The sequence below is a fragment of the Lepisosteus platostomus genome, chromosome 11, assembly GCF_059453375.1.
Source record: "Lepisosteus platostomus isolate fLepPlt1 chromosome 11, fLepPlt1.hap1, whole genome shotgun sequence".
Taxonomy (NCBI): domain Eukaryota; kingdom Metazoa; phylum Chordata; class Actinopteri; order Semionotiformes; family Lepisosteidae; genus Lepisosteus; species Lepisosteus platostomus.
In genome coordinates, this window is record NC_142621.1 from 36,773,445 (window position 1) to 36,794,250 (window position 20,806).

The 20,806-nt window shown below is 42.8% G+C and overlaps 1 protein-coding gene across 5 annotated transcripts in view; it reads right to left on the reverse strand.

Annotated features, from left to right (window-relative positions):
• The window catches only part of LOC148652561 (glutamine-rich protein 2), a 35,039-nt gene that overhangs the window by 11,815 nt on the left and 2,418 nt on the right, over positions 1–20,806 (reverse strand). For 4 of the 5 annotated variants that reach the window (XM_088599456.1, XM_088599455.1, XM_088599457.1 and 1 more), the window contains 9 exons: positions 8,965–9,069; positions 7,598–7,678; positions 6,752–6,859; positions 5,678–6,287; positions 4,737–4,822; positions 3,028–3,146; positions 2,588–2,702; positions 1,279–1,578; positions 179–301 (listed from right to left, as the gene is read on the reverse strand). In XM_088599456.1, the coding sequence (XP_088455582.1) occupies positions 179–301; positions 1,279–1,578; positions 2,588–2,702; positions 3,028–3,146; positions 4,737–4,822; positions 5,678–6,287; positions 6,752–6,859; positions 7,598–7,678; positions 8,965–9,069 (1,647 nt within the window). The remainder of the gene's footprint in view (positions 1–178; positions 302–1,278; positions 1,579–2,587; positions 2,703–3,027; positions 3,147–4,736; positions 4,823–5,677; positions 6,288–6,751; positions 6,860–7,597; positions 7,679–8,964; positions 9,070–20,806) is intronic. The other variant, XM_088599459.1, reaches the window with a different exon arrangement.

Genomic DNA, 20,806 nt, shown 5'->3' on the forward strand with positions numbered 1-20,806 from the left:
GAATATTACATCGGCAACTGAGGACCATGGAGTTTTGCGTAATGCACCAATGACAGTTTTGCCTGTTTTGGGATATTTTAAAGCTTTACTTTTCCCTTTCTTTTTCCTCAAATTGACCCCAGTGACTCCAAGTGCTCATTTGTAGGACTTCCTGTGTGCCTCCGCTCCCTCGACTCACAGCGATGTCCTGCTGTTTCTGGCTGTGCTCCTGCAGGAGGTGGCTGGCGGTGCTGCTCAGCTTCTCGCACTCCGCCTGCAGCTGCAGGATGGCGTTCTGCACTTGAGTTATCACCTCCGAGTTCTGAAAACACAAAGACAGCGTCTCTGCCAAAAACAAAATGAGGCCATGCGTTTGTCTGTGTGCTCATTTTGGTGTGCTGCGTTCTGACGAAAATGTTCACTAAATCTGTATACACACGTGATCTTGTCAGATCTTAGAATGTGAGTAAAGCTAGCGCTGGTCAGAACTGGGATGGGAGTCCTCCAAGGTAACCCAAGTTGCTGCTGTAATAATAATAAAAATAATAATAATAATTGCTTACACTTATATACTGTGGATAAATGGATGATGTAAGTAATAGTAACAAGTAATAGGTTTATTCCATGCTGAAAAGAGAAGAGAGAAAACACAACGTTTTGGCTGTGAAGCCTTCTTCACTATGATGACGGGGCTCTGTCCTGTGGGAGGCATTGTGATTCAGATAAGGTGTTAAATCAGGATCATTAAAGATCTCACGTCATTGTTCATAACTGGAAGGGTGTTAACTCAGGTGTTATGGCTAAATTCCACTCCTGCCTAAAGTTCCGCCTTAGCTCAATAGGAGAAGCAGTTTCTTGCTCCCCCACCTCAGCCACTGTGTAGTGGGACTGCAGGCGCGTGTCACCCAGGTGTGTGCTGCTCCACATCGGTGGGTGAAGCAGCCCCCCTCCTGTGTGTAAAGAGCTTCAGGATCTTTAGCGCTGCAAAGCTCTACATACATGCAAGTCGTATGTATTTGCATGTTGACCTGAGATAATACTGTGGTTTTCGAATTAAATCACCTTTTCCTGCTTGCACTTCTGTAAAGGTTTTCGTACAATAAAGATTCATTGCCAAAATCTAAAAAAATATTTCAGAGGCTTTCTATGCTGAACTTAAGATAGGGGGGAAAAGTACACAATATAATTTATCCTAAACTTATCATCTTTAGCCGAAACTGTTTTCTTGAACAGTAGGTAGTGAAAGATAAGGCCTTAATATAAGCACAACTCTACGTGTTTTATTTTCAATATGTTTACCTGGCTCAGAGGCCCTGTCCTGACCCTGTCTCCCTGTCTGCTCAGATGACTGCTGACCAGCCCCTGCAGCTCCTCATAGCGCCGGAACAGCTGGCTGACCTTCCTGCTGACATCCACACAGCAGGAGGGGTAGGTGGTGTCCTCCTTCTCCCCCCGGCTCCCTAGGGACCTATCCCCCCGTCTGCCCCCCAGCTCCTCTGCGCCCTGGCCCTGCCTCTCTTCCTGCTGAGCCAGGCTCCTCTGCAGTAACGTGGAGGACGAAGAGATCGTGCTCTCCAGGGTCACTCTCAGCTTGTCTAGCTGTATGAACATGAATGTGAGCACATTGCACCTGAGCCACCCACACAGCACAGTGTCAAAGCACGGCTACCTTTTCAAGAGAAAGTACTGGGCCTTCAGAAATATGCTAGGCAGCATCACAAGTTGCTATAGCTGTTTAAATAAGCCCGCCTTTCTGCTTTCTTTTCTCACTGCTCACATTCTGACAAATACATGAGAGCAGTTCTAAACAGAGGGAGATCATTTTGAGTTACTATGCTCATTGTTCACACCCACATGCTTCTTAAAAGATAACCTGAAATCAGTTTCAGTTGCACTCCTGTTGCACTTATATGCAGAAATACACTTAATCTCAAATTCCTTTTTTTTATGATGTCATGTTTCTTCTGATGAAGGCCAGAAAGTCAGCTTGACTTCAGGGCAGATGTACTATACAGCCAGGAGCTTCCAAGATGTCAGCTTCCATGCGCTAGACGACAGGGCAGGTATAGCTGCTGGAGAAACTAATTTCTCTAAATGCTACTGCAATGTAATCTAATGTTTCTCAATAAACTGTTCTGATGGCATGCTCTTCTTCACAAGGTGGAATTGTGAAAGGTTTGACAAAATCAAAATCTAAAAGCTTGTCTGGACGTGAACAACGAAAAAAAAATACATTAAATGTACTTGACATGTTGTAAGAGCAGATTTTACAACCTTTAGTAACTCCAGTACATTCACTGTTTTGCAATGGATATTTTTCCAATAACCATAAGCAATTACTATGCTAAATATAGGTTACAGAAATATAGTCCCAAACGTACATGATTCCTAAATAAGGAAAAGTTTGATTGCAAAGACAGATGAGCAGGCCTCCAAACCTAGTATTGGAGAGTCTTTTACTCCCATTCAGCTGTAAGTTACTTAATTGAATCAACTATTGGCTAAATTAGTTAATAATTCCTGAAAAAGTGGGGATCAGAAAAGGAACAGAGATTCCTGAGTTAGAGGAATACAGTTACATGACACGGTTCTTCTTAATCTGTTGGACCTGTTCCTGCAGATGTTTGTCTGTCCTGGTGCTGGGCTGTTCTTTTCTCTCCTTGCTCCCCTGCTTCTCTCTTTTGAGCTCCTCTACCTCTCTCTCTAGGTCCTGCACAGCAGACCTTTGTGGGGCCAAAGGTCAAAGGTCAATGGTTTTTAGTTTTTCTTTTAGTTTAGAATTAAATTCAATCTGCTCCTCAAGGCCTACAGAAATATCTTTTTCTTTAAATGGTAGAAGACCTTAGACGCTTGCTGGAAGCAACTCTCTAGCATCTGTACTCTACAACCTTTCGCACTTAAAGGCAGAAAGATGATACTGATGATGTTGTCTGCCTGACGCAAAAGCAGGAAAGTTAATTCAACAGACTGGCTGGAGAACCTAGACTACTTAGTCAGATGTCAGGTCTGCTAGGTCCACAAGTTCACTCCTGGGAAAGCTGCAGTTACCTGAGGTACAATATCTGAAAACTGATCTCTCCGTCCACAGTCTGCCCCTGCTCTGCCTTCTCTCCTTTCCCGGGTGAAGCTCCAGCCAATGTCTGAAAGAGCTTCTGAAACTCCTTCTGCTGCAAGCACAAGAACACCTGTCTCTACTGCCCCCTGCTGACCATGCAAGTAAAAGTCCAGTCTTTATACTGTACTTCTGCTTCAGCTTTCTTCAGCATTAGCACTGCGCTGGATGTTAGGGTTCTCAGCTTGCATTATGATCTAGTCTGGAGAGGGCAAAGATGCATTGTATCCAAGGTTCATTATTCCACATATAGAGCACAAGCACCTTACCAGCATCTAGGACTTTATTCCTGCATTTGCAGACCTTTGTATAGTAATGTATGTTACAATATTACTACTATACTGTAAAATGTAGTTAATGAAATCATATATATATATAAAGGTTTTATATAATGACACCTAACCACAGTAGTAGTCTCTTCCCGAATGCCTATAAAAACACAGAGTTTCTGGTTCAGACCAATATAATTCAACCACAATATGAATTGTTCTATTGCACTTATTACTTATCAAATAAAAATGTCCAGCACAATTCTGTAATGGACTGGATTTCAAGAAGGTCAGAAACTACGTAGCCCTCTTAGGATTTTACTGCAGGTTTTCCTAAAGTGGCTCACTTTATAAACATAGAACTTCAACTGATAGTGAACTGATAATACAATACCTATTTAAAAAATGTTTATATAACTTAATCTGAAGCGATACTGTTTTCTTTTATTTGGCAACATCTTGCAAGAGGTAAACATTTCAGCTGTTAAACCAACTCCAACTGCACAGCCGAGTTTCCTGTGAAACAACACCCGGAGTAAAGTCAGGTTGTTTGTCCTTCTGCCCCAATCAGCCAGCAGTGACAAGCATGTCTGTTCAACCATCACATCATACTGTCAGAGAAGACCCTTTCCAGACCTGGCTTCTGGAAACAGAGCCATAGTTGTGAAATGTAATGAAATGCAGTATGAGATGGTGGCCGTGTTCTCCTTTCGTTGGCGTGTAGAAATTCTTCGTTTACAGCATCATCAGCTGTACCAGCTTCTGGTACTTTGCATATAAAGTAGTCTACCGAAGCGAACCAAAGAATATAGACTCAATTCTGAGTACATGTGCAAGTTGACAAATTTCCACCTTCAAAGCCGTGTAGAAATTAGCAAATAAAAAAAGTTGCCAGGAAATTATAACACTTAAGGAAAACCTAAGAAAATTGTAAGGCATAAGATGGTACCTTAAAGACTCAGATTGAATCAAGCCAAGAAACACCAAAGAGTGAAACTGCAGACACTGTGGTTCTCCTTGGCCAAGGACTGGGCACTCTCAATATGCTTAACATTATGAACTGCACATTATGTTCTGGGCATTAATATGAAACCGCACGTGAAAACAAACAGACTTGAAACAGACGTCATGTGTATGGGACACAGCACCAAACACAGCAAGGAGCAGGCACAAACATGACAGCAACCTGGTTTTCTGCACCACCTGGGGCCCAACACGGATTCTCGTTCAGATTGGAATTATGTGTTATGGGAAGATTGTACATCAGCTATGGTTGGAGTTGCTCGTTTTAACGCTGTAGGACTCTGGCCCTGCATATCTTTGTGTCGTCATTAATAAATAACAAATCGATTGAGTGTCTGGGGGAAACATGTTACCTTCTCCCTGTCCGTGGAAAGGCTCTCCACCGTGGCCGTCAGACAGTTCAGCTGCTCCAGCAGGTTGTCAGGAAGGTCCCTCTTGGCTGTGAAGAGAGAGAGGAAAACTGCAACCCAAGCATGGAAAACGTCTGCTAAACTTTTTTTTAATAGGAAAATGAACTTTTATGGTCACGGCTTGGAAAATCTAAGAAAGCGATCAGAATACAGAAATGCGCAGGTTGTGCCAGCACGTCAGCAGTCTCATTTATGTGCAGTGCCTGTGTGGAGCTCGCAGAAGGGCATCACTGGACAACGCAAACAAGCAGTGGTGAAGAATGGGAGTTCTTAAATAGGATTCATGCATTATTCATTCTTCGAAACTGCAGTCCAGAGTAAATGTTTTGCAAAAGCAACACCCATCCATTTTCTAAATCGCTTTATCCAATATTGGGATACCGGGGAACTGGCAAGCAACGGACACAAGGTAGGGTACACCATAGATGGGAAGCTAGTACATCACAGGGCACACACACCAGGGCCAATTTTCCCAGAAGCTAATTAACCTACTACTGCCTTTGTATGTTTAGATGTAGATGTTTCTAGCAAGCAACGGGCAAAAGGTAGGATATACCCTGGATGGGATGCCAGTCCACTGCAGGATAAACACACAGACGCAGACAGCAATACACACACTCACACCAGGGCCAATTTTCCGATGAAGACAATTAACTATGGGAGGAAACCAGAGGACCCGGAGGAAACACATACAAACAGAGAGAACATCCAAACTCCACACAGACAACACCCCAGGAATTGAATCCAGGGCCTCAGCACTGCAAGGCAGCACTGCCAACCACCTTGCCACCCACAGAAGCAAGACGGGATGTGGAAGCATATACGGAAACTGCCAGCGCTAATGTGTTTTCCCCCAGCAGTAGGCCGTGGCTCCGGGGGAGTACCCAGCTCGGCGAGGTGCCCCCGCAGCTGCTGCAGCTGGCTGAGCTCGGCCTTGCTCCTCTCCAGCAGCTCCACCCGCTCCTCCAGGGCGTCGTGCCGCTCCTTCAGCTGGCCCACGTGGCGCAGCGCCTCCACCGTCTCGGGGTAGCGGTCCGCCCCGCTGCTGGCCCGCGACGACCCCCGGGCGGAGGGGCCGCCGCTGCTCGGCGCGGACTGGGCGCGGGGGGGTGAGGCGGCATCGCAGGGTGGGCTGGCGCCACTGGGAGCGGGGCTGTCCGGAGAGGCGGCACCAGGGTGAACTGGAGACGGGACCTGGGCGGGCGTCCCAGAAGGATGGGTCTGTGAGGTCTGACCCGGGGAGGAGCCGGGAACGGGGACAGAAGCATCCTGGCCGGGGGTCTGGCTGCCATGAGGCAGGGGGGACTGGGACGGGCTGGCGAAGGGCAAGGGTGTCTCCGCCTCTGGCTGGGACTCCGGAGCCTGAGGCTGGGCTGGAGAGCCGGAGCTTTCTTGGGCAGAGGGAAGGGTGGCAGAAGTAGCTCCTAGCGTGCCCTGAAACTGGCCTGGAGCCTGAACTGGAGTCTGGGCTTTAGAACGAGGGGCCTTGAGCTGCTGGATATTTAAAGGAAAAAAGAAAAATCAATGCATATACATTATCAATGATTAATATATGAAATAATATTGCTAATGACATTCTTTACAGAAGTGCAGTACTAGAGTTTCACTTGCAAACTTAAAAATAGAGTTAACTGCAAACGTGAGTGTGAAAATAACTGTAGAGTGGAGGTGTGGCACAACAAGGAGCAGGCACAAACACGACCGCAACCTGGCTGTCTGCACCACGTGGGGTCTGCCACTGGTTCTCATTCAGATTGGTATTATGTGTTATGGCAAAACTGTACATCAGCTTACGTATGGGGATGCTCGTTTTAACGCGGAAGGACTCTGCAGCGTACAGATGGAAAATGGTTAAGGAGGCGTTCGCCAGCTATGCATTCTTGCGAATGACTTCAGACCACAGTGTGCCAGCGGGCTGTCGTTTTCCGGTGGACGCTGGCAGACGAGCTAAGCGGTACCTCTTGCAGCTGGGCCCGCTCGTCCACCAGGGTCGCCTGCAGGATGTCCCAGGTGATGAACTTGTCCAAGTCCTCTGGGTACAGGCTCATCCTGGCTTGCAGGTCATGCTGGGGAAACAGGGGAGATCGCCCCATTGCTCCTCTTTCTCTTCCGCATTCACCAAAACGTGACAAAGACACCCTTTCCATGTTCAGGAATGTTAGAACATGATTTGAGATGCGTCCATGACCAGTTCATTGAGGTCTGACGGACAAGGTATCCAAACTGAATCCAGAAAATATAGAAGCACATTTGTCACTGAGGCTACAAGCTTTATTCAGTTGAACTGCTGACAGGAGCCCACCCATTCAATCGTTGTCTAACTACTTTATCCAATGCCGAGTTGAGGGGCAGCCTATCCTGGGCAAGCAGTGGTTGCAATACACCCTGGGCGGGATGCCAGTCCATCACAGAGGGCACACAGACACAAACATGCGCACTCTCACTCCAGGGCCAGATTTCCCAAAGCCAATGAACTTTCCAGTGTTGTGTTCGGACTGCCGGGGGAAACCGCAGCACCAGAGGGAAAACATAGAAACTCTATGCAAAGAGCACCCCAGGAACTGAACCCAGGGCCCCAGCACAGCAAGACAGCAATGCTAACCACTGCCACCCTTTGATAGGAGAATTGTGCCTAGTTTACAACAGTGACTGAAATGTTCATTACCAGATTCCAATTCGCTCTATAAGTAAGTTTGTTCCATATTTCCTAACATGCTTCGATATGAAGCAACCGACATACTCGAGAGATGTTGCCTAAGCTTATCGTGTACAAGAATTTTCTTCCCAGCCTTGGAGAAACTTACTAGCAATTTCTCCAGGTTGTCCACTCGATGGCAGCATTTCTCCAGGGCTGCAGTCTTGTCCAGCAGCTCCTTCATATTGAGCTGCAAAAAAATGAAAGAAAACATTGGTTACACAGACAGGAAAGTAATTACGGCACTGTAATTTAAAGAATTCTGATCATTATCCAGTTTTTGGATATCAGGAGATATAGAATAATTACAAATTACATTTCTTCACATTTATATAATGCTTTTTATCATTTTGCTTTTTAGCCAGCAGCCATATCAGCCTGCAACTCACAACTGGCAACCCACTGAAGCTAAGCAGGTGTGTACTGGTCAGTACCTGGATAAGAGACCTCCTGGGAAAAACTAAGGCTGCTGCTGGAAGAGGTGTTAGTGGGGCCAGCAGGGGGCACTCACCCTGCGGTCTATGTGGGTCCTAATGCCCCTGTATAGTGATGGGGACACTATACTGTAAACAGGCGCCGTCCTTCGGATGAGACGTAAAACCGAGGTCCTGACTCTCTGTGGTCATTAAAAATCCCAGGGCGCTTCTCGAAAAGAGTAGGGGTGTAAACCCGGTGTCCTGGCCAAATTTCCCATTGGCCCTTACCAATCATGGCCTCCTTATAATCCCCCTCTATGAATTGGCTATATTACTCTGCTCTCCTGATGTATGGTGAGCGTTCTGGCGCACTATGGCTGCCGTCGCATCATCCAGGTGGGGCTGCACATTGGTGGTGGTGGAGAGGAGTCCCCATTATCTGTAAAGCGCTTTGAGTGGAGTGTCCAGAAAAAGCGCTATATAAGTGTAAGCAATTATTATTATTATTATTATTATCCAAAATGATCCGAAAGAGCTTTAGTATACAAAGGGGTTCCCTTCATCCAGCTCTGAAGTCAGCTCTGAACTTAGCTCTGAACTTTAATTCACATAGCTAAATTTTGTCTAACGTGTTCCCTTGTAGTACAATATTATCAGATTAGAGATCGTGTAGTATTGTACTTTGTCAGATTGGATAAAAAGAAAATGTCGAATGACTAGCTGAGATGTGCCTGAAGCCTTTGGCCTGTTGTTCAGTCTCAGTGTATGTAGTTGCACTGTCTCTGGGTATAAGACTTGCGCTGCATAACAGAGCCCCCTGCCCTCCTGCGTCCCCTCCCCAGTGTCCTCAAAAATCCTCTACACTCCAAAACATGGGAATCGCCTGTTTCAATCCCCCCTGACACAGCACCGCAATCCAACTGGGACCTGTCCTGTTAAACTGGTAATGCTAGTTACCAATTAAATAATTAAGGAGGTGACTGCAGTAACATTTGCATCAGCTGTCATGGCAGCAGACATGGTCACAGGCCTGTGCTTGTTCCACACTGAAGCACTGTACCTCAGAGAGCTGCTCCTGGAGCCTCCGGGTCTCGTCCCGCAGGCCGTCTCGAGAGCTCTTCAGCTCGTTGATCTCCTTCAGCACGTCCTGGATGAGGGTCATCGCCTGGCACATGGGATAGACTAAATAAATCTGTCCGCTCTGACAGAACCAGTCATACCGGTCTGATCAAGCAACCGTTCTGAAAAGTCATCTTTCAAAAGAGTTTCAGAGGGTATCAAACTGACACTACATTGAAAACCAACTTTGCTTGATCTAGGATAGGCCATTTTCTTGCTTCTGTTCATTTGTTTACTTCCAGGGACATATATATACACACAAGGTACCTCATGTGATACAGTGGTATAATACTAAGCACAACATAGAGAGCGCACAAACACATCCAATGGCTTGAGGCTTGGCTTTGCACATCGTGCAGGGTCTGATGCAGACTATTCAGTGCAATCCATGTTCCAAAGGTAATAAATGTAGCAGGCTTGGTACCAAATGAGACTTTGGCAAGGTTACACTGGCAAGTTGTGGACAGACCTTAGTGGTGATTGTAATCCTAACCTGTACACGGCACAAAACTGGCCAAATTATACACTATTTTAGCAGCAGGTTGCAAAAAGGAAATACTGGAAAATTAAAACAGATTAACAGCAGATATATTTAAAATACTGTAAAACTGCTACTTTAAATATCTCTGATTAAATTGGTGTCAATTGGGTAAATTATTTAACACAGAGAGATAATACAGTATGTTTTGGTGCCTGAGCTAGGGTTAGGGTTAGAGTTTGGACAACACCTAGACATTTTGTGATGAATTCGCTGTGCTTTTGGATGCACTTGAAATGCAGGAAAAGTGTTGTTTTGTTGTTTTCTCGAAAAAGAAATTCGGCCCAATTTTGCCGTTTTTGCTAAGCTGAGTCGATCATGGTCAAAAATGAAAACTTTGAGAACATCCTTTCTTCATGCTAAATAATCTTACTGTATGTTTTGCATTTTAAAACAAACAAAATGATACGTTTAGCCAAACTTTAGTGTTCATTGTAATCTTAACCTGTACACGGCACAAAACAAATTCATTTTATATACCATTTCAGCAGCAGGTTGAAAAAAAAGGAATACTGGAAAATTAAAACAGATTCACAGCAGATACATTTACAATACTTTAAAACTGCTACTTTAAATGTTCCATGACTAAATTGAAGCCATCTGCACAACTTTTTGAACACACTTTCTTTGGTCAGGTTTCTTTATGTATATTCTAGATACCATTAGTCCTGCAGTCTGCAGTGACGAAAGGGGCTCTACAATTCAGATAATCTGAAAATAATATACAAATTTAAATCCTGCTGAAAACTCTTTGTTTGAAGTTAGAAGTTTGAAGTACAGTAACTGTAATGTACAATATCACCAAGACACTTAAAAATAATCTTTCCTTGATCAGGCAGCTGTCTCATATACTGTGAAGACCTGGCGCCCGTGACGCTGTCCTTTCTGACATGTGGCCAAAGGAGACTCCAGAGGAGATAGAAGAGGCCTGTTTACTGTCGCCTTGGCAACACACAAACCTGCTGGAAGTCAAGAGGGGAAGGAGCCAGGAGCCGCAGGGCTGACCAAGCTTCTTCAAAGTACCAAACGAGAGTTTGATGGAGACCAGAGGTCAGATTGAAAAGGTTTTGGGTGACAGGTTTGAACAAAGTAGATCAGGGCCATGTGCAGAGGGAATCCATTTGCAGGGTCACCCAGGAAACACCAGCTGAAGGTCCTCAAACTGACCAACTGAAGCATATCTAAGAGCTATTTGCTCCAGAGCAAAGCTTGATGTCTGTATTTTTTACCCAGTTTTGTATTTTTTTCCAATAAAATAGATGTGGAAAATTAGCTGAAGTCTAATCACAGTTAAGGGAATGCAGAGTAAATTGTGAGCTCGGGCAAAATGTTCTGAAAATTGTCTGTTGTGTTCAAATGTGCGACTCAGGAAGAACTACAAGGATTGACAGGAAGGAATCCAAGGTGTCATCTTCCAGTAAACTCCTGGTGGTTACCACATTGACAGCAGTGAACCCTAACCCTAATCTGATCTCACATTAATAGAACACGTTAGATGTACACACCTACAGCATGTAATAGCTGTATAATATAATGAAATGAACTGTATTTGACCATTTTATAGGACTACATCACATACCCCCATGTGTTCTCTCTGACTGTTGCAACGCCACAGACAACAGTATGTCCTATGTTTTATCACTGGTCTAGCATTTCCATCAGCATGGTTCTTCAACACCAGGAAGATTCTCAGTCCATTAGAGAGCAGAAACAGCCATTGTCTTCTGTGTCTTTTTTCCCCCAACAGTCTTTGATCCACCATACCACCGAACCAGAACCAAAAATGCTAATTATTACACACTCCGGGTACAACACACACATTTCCTCATTTGTACTGAAAAGTGACAGTTTCATGTTTAAGTGAGAACAGAATGATTAACTTCTGGCTGCATTGAAACCAGTGAAGCATGGAGAGCCCTTGGATTAGGATATAATTTGTGTATGTTAAAGATGGCCTCCCTGTATTTAGGGATTTGTCTAACCACAATCCTTGATGTCCATATTCTTGCCAGTTTAACTCAATGACCAACATCTTTTGTTTGCACTTTAAATATTTAAAAGCAGGCATAGCTGTCAGTCAGCAACCACAGTTTATGACTCTGTTTTTTTTTTTCTGTGGTGATAACTGAATCAACAGCATAATAGCTTTTGACTCCTGGTGGCTTTAATTTCTGTCACAAGTAGGAGACTGCTCTTTTTCCACATGCTGCATTGCTGACTCCGCACCAAAGGTTAAGACTTACAAAACTGAGCTGGTGTTTGCTCATCCCAGTGAATAGCATCCTATTAATTAGTTACCCATCGCCCTGCTGTCTGACTCACAGAGCAGCACTCAAAACAACACTGATGTCACGGTATGCGGGAGAACAGAAACTGCTGTTTTATTGATCATTTAGCCATCACCAAGAGACCATTTCCGAAACAGAGCACACAGTGAGTCTATTACTTAGCCATTGCAATAACAATAAATACACAGAGGGTTTAAGCCACCTACATCATAATCTCTGCCTTTTAACACATTCACATTCCAAAACAGAACATTTTCTATAAACACTTTAAATAGGTTGGCAGGGATTAGAAACTTGCACTTGAAAATAAATCAGAAAAAAATTTACTCAGGGAGACCCACGGCAATCAGAATTTATTTCATACCCTTTTTCGCATTTCTGAAAAAACTACAGGACCGCTGCCCAACTGGTATCAGTGTAATTACCTGGTCCCTCTTTAAAATCCTGAACATGGCCCTGCATTGGAGATTTGCCTGTTTGTTTCTGGAATCATTCTTCAAAAGTCTAAGGTTCCTACTGTAAATAGAGCAATGTGTCAGTATCAGGAAAGAGACCTCCAAAATCTTGACACCTGCATAGGACTAATGTCCAGAAATACCCACGTGAACCCCGTACCCAATCAAACCAGGAAAGATCCAAACCAAGGAGAGAAAAATGTGAAATTACTGAACTTAAATTATTTTTTTCTGTTCTAAAGACAGAGCTATGCAGGTCTGAGTCACAGAGGGCTGATCTGTTCCACTAATGGGTACTCTTTGTCAATTCCACATGAAGAGTAGTCAACTATTAAGTCACATGAAAGACCAACAGGTGGTTTGGTTTCTTCACTAAGAACAGACAGTAAACTGATGATGCAGCATGGCCTTCCAGGGAAGTGAAAGAATCAAGTCAAAACCATTTTCCTATATGCCTCCAAAATCCCCCTGACAACCCCAAAATGCACAACTAAATCAAAATGCAAATCTGAAACCTTACAGCAGATAAGCTAGTACAATTTAAATAAACATGAAATGATTCCAAAAGGAGTAAGTGGCACAGTTTCTAGTGTTTTGCTGTCTCTGTATATTAAGACCCAAGCCTATATTATTTACTGAGTCAGCAATATGTTCCTTAAAATGGCTAGTTAGATGAGCTCTAATGTCCACTCATGGCTTAATGATGCTTTAAACTAGTGAGGTACGTTTATGTTTAGGTAGGCTATGAGGGAGAGGTTGCAGAACTAGGGTGTGTCAAAAAGGAGCAAGGGCACTCTTAGGACCAGGAGGAATTTCTTTACACAAAAGGATGTGGGAGTGTGGTATAAACTACCCAACCACATTGTTGAGGGTGACACCTTCAAGAAACAGCCAGACAGGATCCTTGGACCTATCACCTACTAGCAATCAAACGAGCTAGTTAGACTCAAGGACATCCTGTAACCTTAGGTTCTTAGGTCCTTAAAGGACAGTAAATGACCTGTATGTATATCTCAGAAGGAAGTGAGAGTCTTCTGACACACACATTCATTTCTAAACTCCAGCAAGAGGATGAAGATCACTGGGGGTCTGGAGACTGATCTCACATCTCTCTCCTCACTAAGTGAGATTCTCCTGGATAGCGTGAAGGATCCGAATCAGGAACAGAACACAATTTATAGATCTGCACTTTCTCTGCTTAATATTCTTCTGTCTTACCCAAGTGTTTCCTTGGGCAAAACACAGTAATACGGAAAAATGTTGTTTTTCATGACGGCTGCTCCAAAAGCCCCCCCACCGTCGCTGCCTCCCATGTAGCAGGGGTTTCCCACACTTTAAAGATAACTCCAAGAAGTGCCTCCATACTCCATACACATTCCGTGCACTTTCCCTCTATTCTGAAGTGAGCAAACAGCTTAGGCCACTGATATGGTTTACCCTGCTGCACAAGGGCTGTTATTATTTGATACCTTCCTGTGAACTGCATGCTTAAGCAACCTTATAATAAATGTACCATTCAGAGAGAAGGGGATACAGAACATGGGCGAATTTGAGTCACAGTCCGGTGAGTGACCCTGCAAGCAGAATCCAGCGCAATCCACATCTCATCATAAGTTCTTTATGATTGAAATAATCACTTGATGTGGCATATATTCTAAACAGAAACAGGGAAAGCTGGGCCCTACACATACTGTATACAAGGTTGTGACCTGTCCAGGTTGTGTTGGGATTGTTCTCTTTCTGAGATGGCTGTCTCGAGAAATCTTTAATACCTCCCATGACATTAAATGTCTCTCTTTTGGTAGATTTCTTCAAATCAGTTTAGCACATCTCAGTAACAATATGTTTATATTGTTTCAAAACATGATATATGCATTTTTATAAGGTGTTCTCCACTCTTCCACAATTGTGAGCATCAAATGAGGTCTTGCAAGCTCATATAAGTCCACCACACAATGGCAGTTCTTGCACGTGACTGGTTGGACACTGCAGCTAAGGCCAATTAACGGTGTAGGTGACGTTCTATTCAACAGACAAGTCATCTTGACAAGTTTCACACAGTATATGGGTAGAATATTTGGGAGCGCAGAGGGCAGAAGAATCCTGAAAATTAAATGATAACATGTCCACAAACAGAGAAGTGGTTGACAAAACTGTTGCCGACATGCTTGCTCTTGGTCCATGACAAAAGGGGTTAATATAGCATTAAAATCATTTAATAAGACAGGTTTCGCAAGCCAAAAATGAAAAAGGCTGTCCGAAGCAGTACATCTGAAGATTGTAGTAAGTGTACTCATTGCTGCACAGGGTTAAGCAAGCTAATACTGATTTACATAATGTCCCCATTTTCTGCGAGTCAGAAGTGGCAAATCTAACTGCATATCTCGGTGTAGAATAAGATAGATAGATACTTTATTGATCCCATGAGGGAAATTGCAGTGCAACAGCAGCTTAACACAGACAACACAGCCACAGTCTAACGAATGATACAATAAGTCATAAGTTGGGAACGGCAAAGCTCAGAACACTGAGGTTATACACACTGCTCCTTGGAGGATTAAAACTGGGAAGTTTGGCTGGTTGGTTTTGGAAAACTTTTAACTCTGAAACCAAACTGTTTTGGGAAAGAACACATGCATTATGATATCATTAATGGTCTGGATAGTCTGAAATAAAGAGCAGCAGAATTTCAGGGAAGAACAAATATTACAGTCTTGCGAATGATTTACAGCATTTAACTGTAAGAGTTTAATCTAGTCGAAAAAGAAAATGGAGGAGACAGTAATCACACTCCTGCGTTCTGTGGCTCCCCTGGGTGTCAAGGGAATTTGAATCTCCCCTGCAATGTGTTTGGGAGTGAACTAAACATCCAACAGAAGTGAAATGAGTATTTTCACTTCTTAGTTTCACCTTAGTTTCACTGTGCATTACTAATCAGGATTCCAGCATTAACAGGATTTAATAAGGACAGTGCTTGTACGGGCTGACCAGTGTTGCCTTAATAACTAATGGTTACTATGGTAAATCATTCTAGTGGTCACTTTTGGCAATGTGCAGTCCACACATAGCAAAACCATAAGTATACTTAAAAAGAAACCATAATTACTGTAAAAAATCATAAAATCAGAGTGACTAATAAAACTCCCATTATAAAGTTGTCTGAGCTTTGAGGCTTTTTAGACTCAATTTATTTCAAGTTATAAGGTAAAAAAGGAAAATGGAGCTTTTTAAAACACCCCAAAAAACTCTTGATAATCTACTCAACAGCAGGTATCCCACTGGTGGCTCAAAATACTGGACATGGATCAAAGTGCTACGCAATTGGAGTCTTGCATTACTTCCCTGTGAAAGTACGAGATTAACAAGCAAATTCACCACAGTAACCGTTCACAAAAATGTGGGACCTGTGTCTGACCTTTCCAGAAGAAAAAAGTTGAACAAGACCCTTATCTGAAGGCCCACCAGGGGCACAAGGATCAGGGCAGGTTCTCTGACAAGGGAGGTGCTTGTTCTGGTGAAATGATCCTTAAACAGAAGAGGCCCTTTATGTTCTGACCAGGGTAGGCCAGGGGGGAAACAGATAACACCATGAGCCACCAGTCCCAACCGGCTACCATGAATTATTGAGAGTGCTCTAAAAGAAGAACCTGTTCCCCACCCGCAGACTGCCTTTCAGATCACCTGAGCCTATTCTTTCCCCGACAGGCGGCTCTGCTGGGATTAATTAGCCACAGATGGACATCCCCCACAGCTCTGGAGCCAGCCTGTACAGCAGTACGGTACATGACTGCGCTAGGAAAGACTGGTTTTACCATCTCCTCCACCATGGTCCCGAGACTTGGATCACTGATGTATTGAAAGAAATTGCTTCGCATTCTGTAGCAGATGACAGCAAAAACATTAAAACAGCGCATTTTATCACTTAATGCATCAGAATATGATTAGGAAAACCCATGTGCCACGTCCATTTAAAAGCCTGTCTTCTTTATCTGGAAAAGGAACGATTTGTAAATATATTTGGTAGAATTTAACACTTTAGGCTGAGGAGGCCAAATAGGTTGAGGACAGTGCACAATCAAAATATAATAGAGATTCACAAGCGATCAGGTAGGATGTGAAGTGAGTCCTGTAAATGGAGAAATGTGAAGAAGGCATTTGAGACGATGGACTGCTGGCTTCATTGTGTTCGACTCTGTCATCGGGGGGCAATCAGGGACACGGGGGTGTAAAATTAGCTCCCCTGACCCCCTGCAGTGCTCACCTTGACAACCCTGTGTATTGAACGACATAAAAGGGATTTGGGATTTGGATGTCACTGCCTTCAGGACTACGCCTGGTAAGATGCCAGTTCTGGTTCTGCGGTAATGGAATCTCTCCAGTGCCAGGGACCTTCATATAACACCTCTCTAGAACAGAAGTGTGCATACTTTCAGCTTTCAAAGCAGCAGAGATAAACATACTGCTTCAGCTTTGTATAGTATAACTGTGCAAGGTTACTCAAAGTAATTGATCGCATTTGAAATTTGCAGTACTTCTTAAGAGAATAAAAGCTCAGTACGATGACATCCTAGATATTAGAAATTCTATTAATTTATTTTACTATCGAAACAAGGTGCTAACTGCCATGTTCCTGGCTGTTCGCTGGCCTTATATGTTATACCAAGAAAAAAAGAAACCAAAAAGAATTAAGAGTGCCACAGTGGAGCAGTGGGTAGCATTGCTGCCTTGACCTGGGTTCAATTCCCAGGGTGTTACCTGTGTGGAGTTTGTATGTTCTCCCCATTTTTACATAGGTTTTCCTCTGAGTGCTCCAGTTTCCTCCCACAGTCCAAAGACATACTGGTAAGTTAATTGCCTTCTGGAAAAATTGGCTTGGTGTGAGTGTGTGTTTTGCCGTCTGTGTCTGTGTGTTTATCCTGTGATGGACTAGCATCCAATCCAGGGTGTATCCCACCTTGTGCTCGTTGCTTTGCCAGAAACATCTTGGCCAACTATGGCATACTTGTAGCCTTTTTCAAGACTCACCAGTGCAGACCATACAGATCCTGCAATTCCTTCCTGTGTTTGTTAAAAAAGCTTTTGCTTCGTATTGGTTCACTCATCATATTACCCACAATTCCTTTTCTTTGGTTCGGACTGTATGTCTGTTTTACAGTTCAGTATGTCTTTAATCGAAACCTGAAAAAAGCATCAGCTAAGTAAATTAACAATAAAGTGTACATTGAGCCACATTTTTTCAGTAATGCAAGTGAGAAGTGACATTATTAAGAAGCACACATTTCATGTGATAGGGTGACCCAGAAGAGGTTACTCTATTGGCAGTGAAACAAATACCTGTACCAGAGGTGGGAACTACAGGAAAGTTTATTTAAAACTGAGAACAGGTGGCACTTCTTTACACAAAAGGTTGTGGGAGGCTGGAACAGGTTACCCCTTTTCATCCCCTGCACGGCAGTATAAAATGCTCGTGCAGTTTGCAGTCCAAGGAGGGGAGAGAACAGTCATGGGAGGTCAGACAGGTCAGACATACAGTTATCTGCTCACAGCTCATTCCCTGAAGGCTGTGCTGGGACTTGTTCTGTGTGATGAGAGGATAAGTAAACAGACACAGCACTGCCTTCAGAGCAGTGTGACTCTTTATGGGGAAGCTGCCTGCAGAGAGATGATTCACTTGGTTACCAAGAGCTTAGATTCCTTACATTTTATGTCTCTGTGTTAAAAACTACAGTGGAGCGATTTTTCCCCAATGCAGCTATCATCAACGAGTATATAGATTTACAGAATTAAAAGAATGGGGGATTCCAAAGGTACTTTATCGTAAATTGAAAGATCTTAGAACCTCTTCACAGAGTCTGTGCCTGTAAATTTGTTCATAAACAGAGAAACACCTGTCTGAGGTGAAAGGTCTTAGCAATATCTAATACATCTTTTCCTGGATTTTGCTGACTTACCATTATTGACTAAAGCGTGCTTTTAAAATATTATTTGTGTCATTATTAGTAGTATTCCCAGAAATGATTAATTCTGATTGTTATTTTGAATTGTTTTTCTCTCTAATGAAATAAGGAAATTGAATGAGCATTTATGAAATAATTCACAGTCTACCCAGTTATCACAAACACAGTGCTGTTTTATTTTATTTTAGTGTGACTAAGATGTCAAGGACCAAAGCACTTTAGGAATTTGGGATTTTCCTTTAATCATTGCAGTTGTTCAGTTATAAAAATTGATTTAATTTTGCAAACTGGAGCACTGGATCATTTAGCTCTTAAAATTTCCTTAACGTGCTGGAAAAGGCTGAGTGTCATCGTGGGGGTGTTTGTATTTTGGGGGCAATGCAGCCTGATATTGTATTTTTTCACCCAAGAAAATTAAATAAGAACGACACTAAGAAGATTACAAACATGCTTTGATGGTTTTGAGCTGAATTCTTTTAATATACTATGAGTGATCTTTTAAAACATTTTAAAAGACAAAAGTGCAGAGGTTCAACTTGTTTTTTTAGAAGGAAAATAAGAAAAAGTTATTAGATGGCCAAGTTTAGACATCCAAGCTGCATATTTCAAGGGTAGCATAGATAATAGCAGACTAACAACAGTATAATGCTATATATCATGAAGTGTTTGAAGGAATACTTAAATATAATGCTCTGGAATTTTGAATTTATTCACTTTCATTCAGTATTCCGTTACTTATAAACCCACTATGCGGAAGTCAAACTGTATTCATGCAGACGTCTGTATTCTAGAGGCATCTGTCACTCTAATGTCACTCATAGCAGTTGATGAAATGACAGCTGTCATCATCCTCATTGAAAGTGACATCATCTTATCTGATGGATCTTTTCCTTTTAGAATATCTATCATATCATCTTTAACAACATGGCTGTCCCATTGCTTGTTTCAGACACCCACAACCCTTTAGGTAAAGAAGTGCATTCTGTTCTCAAGTTTACACGCACTTCCACTAGTTTCCATTTGTGATTTCTGCTCATTCTGAAGACATTCGCTGTGCTCACTGACTGTCAGTGCCTTTGAGGACTTTGAATACTTGAATCAGTAATCTTCTCTCTTCAAGACTAAAAAGGCCCAGTTCCTTCAGCCTGTCAGTGTAGGACAGTGCCTTTAGCACCGAAAATCTGGTTGCTCCTCTCTGGATGGTTACCAGAGCAGCAATATATTTTCTACAACATGGTGATAAAAACTGTAAATAATATTCTAAATGGGGCTTTATTAGTTCATTGAACATAACGTCCCCTAATTTCAGTTTCAATTCTACACTTTTAACTATACATCTTAAGATTTTGTTTGCCTTTTTATTGCTTCCCCATATTGTCTAGGAGATGTAAATACAGTGCATGTGTACCCATAAACAACTAAGTCACTTTCATACAAAGCTCACCATTTCCCATTTTTTATTTATCATTTGTTTTCACTACCTGCGTGTAAATCCCTGCTTGTCCATGTTAAATGTCATCTGCCCAGTCCTGAATTTTGACTGAATATATTTGATTTTCTACTTCTACTGTGCTTCTTAATCCTCCCGTTTTGTTATCATCTGGCCACCTGGCTGTTTTATTAAATATAACAGTATGGGTTGTTTTAGGACACCTGCTACTCTTTCTGCAAAGAAGTACCTGTTATTATCAATGCTAATGACACCTCCCCTCAAATTCCAGTTGTGACATGTGATCCTGTCCTGACTTTGATCTATCCTCCTCCTAAACACTCTATCCAATTCAGGGTCGCGGGTTTTCTGGAGCCCATTCTGGCAGGATACACCCTGGGTGAGACACCAGTCCATCACAGGCCACACACAGATACATAAAGCACACACTCACTCAGTCACTCCGGGGCCAATTTTTCCAGAAGCCTATTAACCTACTAGTACGTCTTTGGATTGTGGGAGGAAGTCAAAACACCTGGAGGAAGCCCACATGAACATGGGGGGAACATACTAACTCTGTAGATAGCACCCCAAGAACTGTACCCAGGGAGTGCCTGTGAGGAAGCAACACTAACCACTGCACCACCTGGTTGTCCTGTGTATTATGTAATAATTGAACAGCATATTGTGTAATAATTGTATGTTGTATACCGCCAAAAGCCTTACCGATTGTCATATTGAAAGTAATTTTACCTCTGTTTTAAGGGTAACAACAGAAGCCAAAATACACATACAGTAATGTTGAAGGTAAAGTAGCAGTCTTACTTACGCATCTACTTATATTAACAGGCTAGACACCAACAAGCTGGTTAAAGGCAAACACAGCAGAAGGCATGACAGGAAAGTCAGTGAAAATCAGGACTGTTTTTTACTTAGACACAGTGAGGACATTAGCTAGACAGACAGCCTAGGTGCCCTGAAACAGTTACTTCTTTTGTAAATTTAGAAAGTAACCCCTTGTACAAGTAACTTGAAATTGTAAAGAATTATGGTTTTGAAAAGTATTTTTTTCCAACACTGTATTTGACGCGTCTCTATACAATCCCAACAACTGGC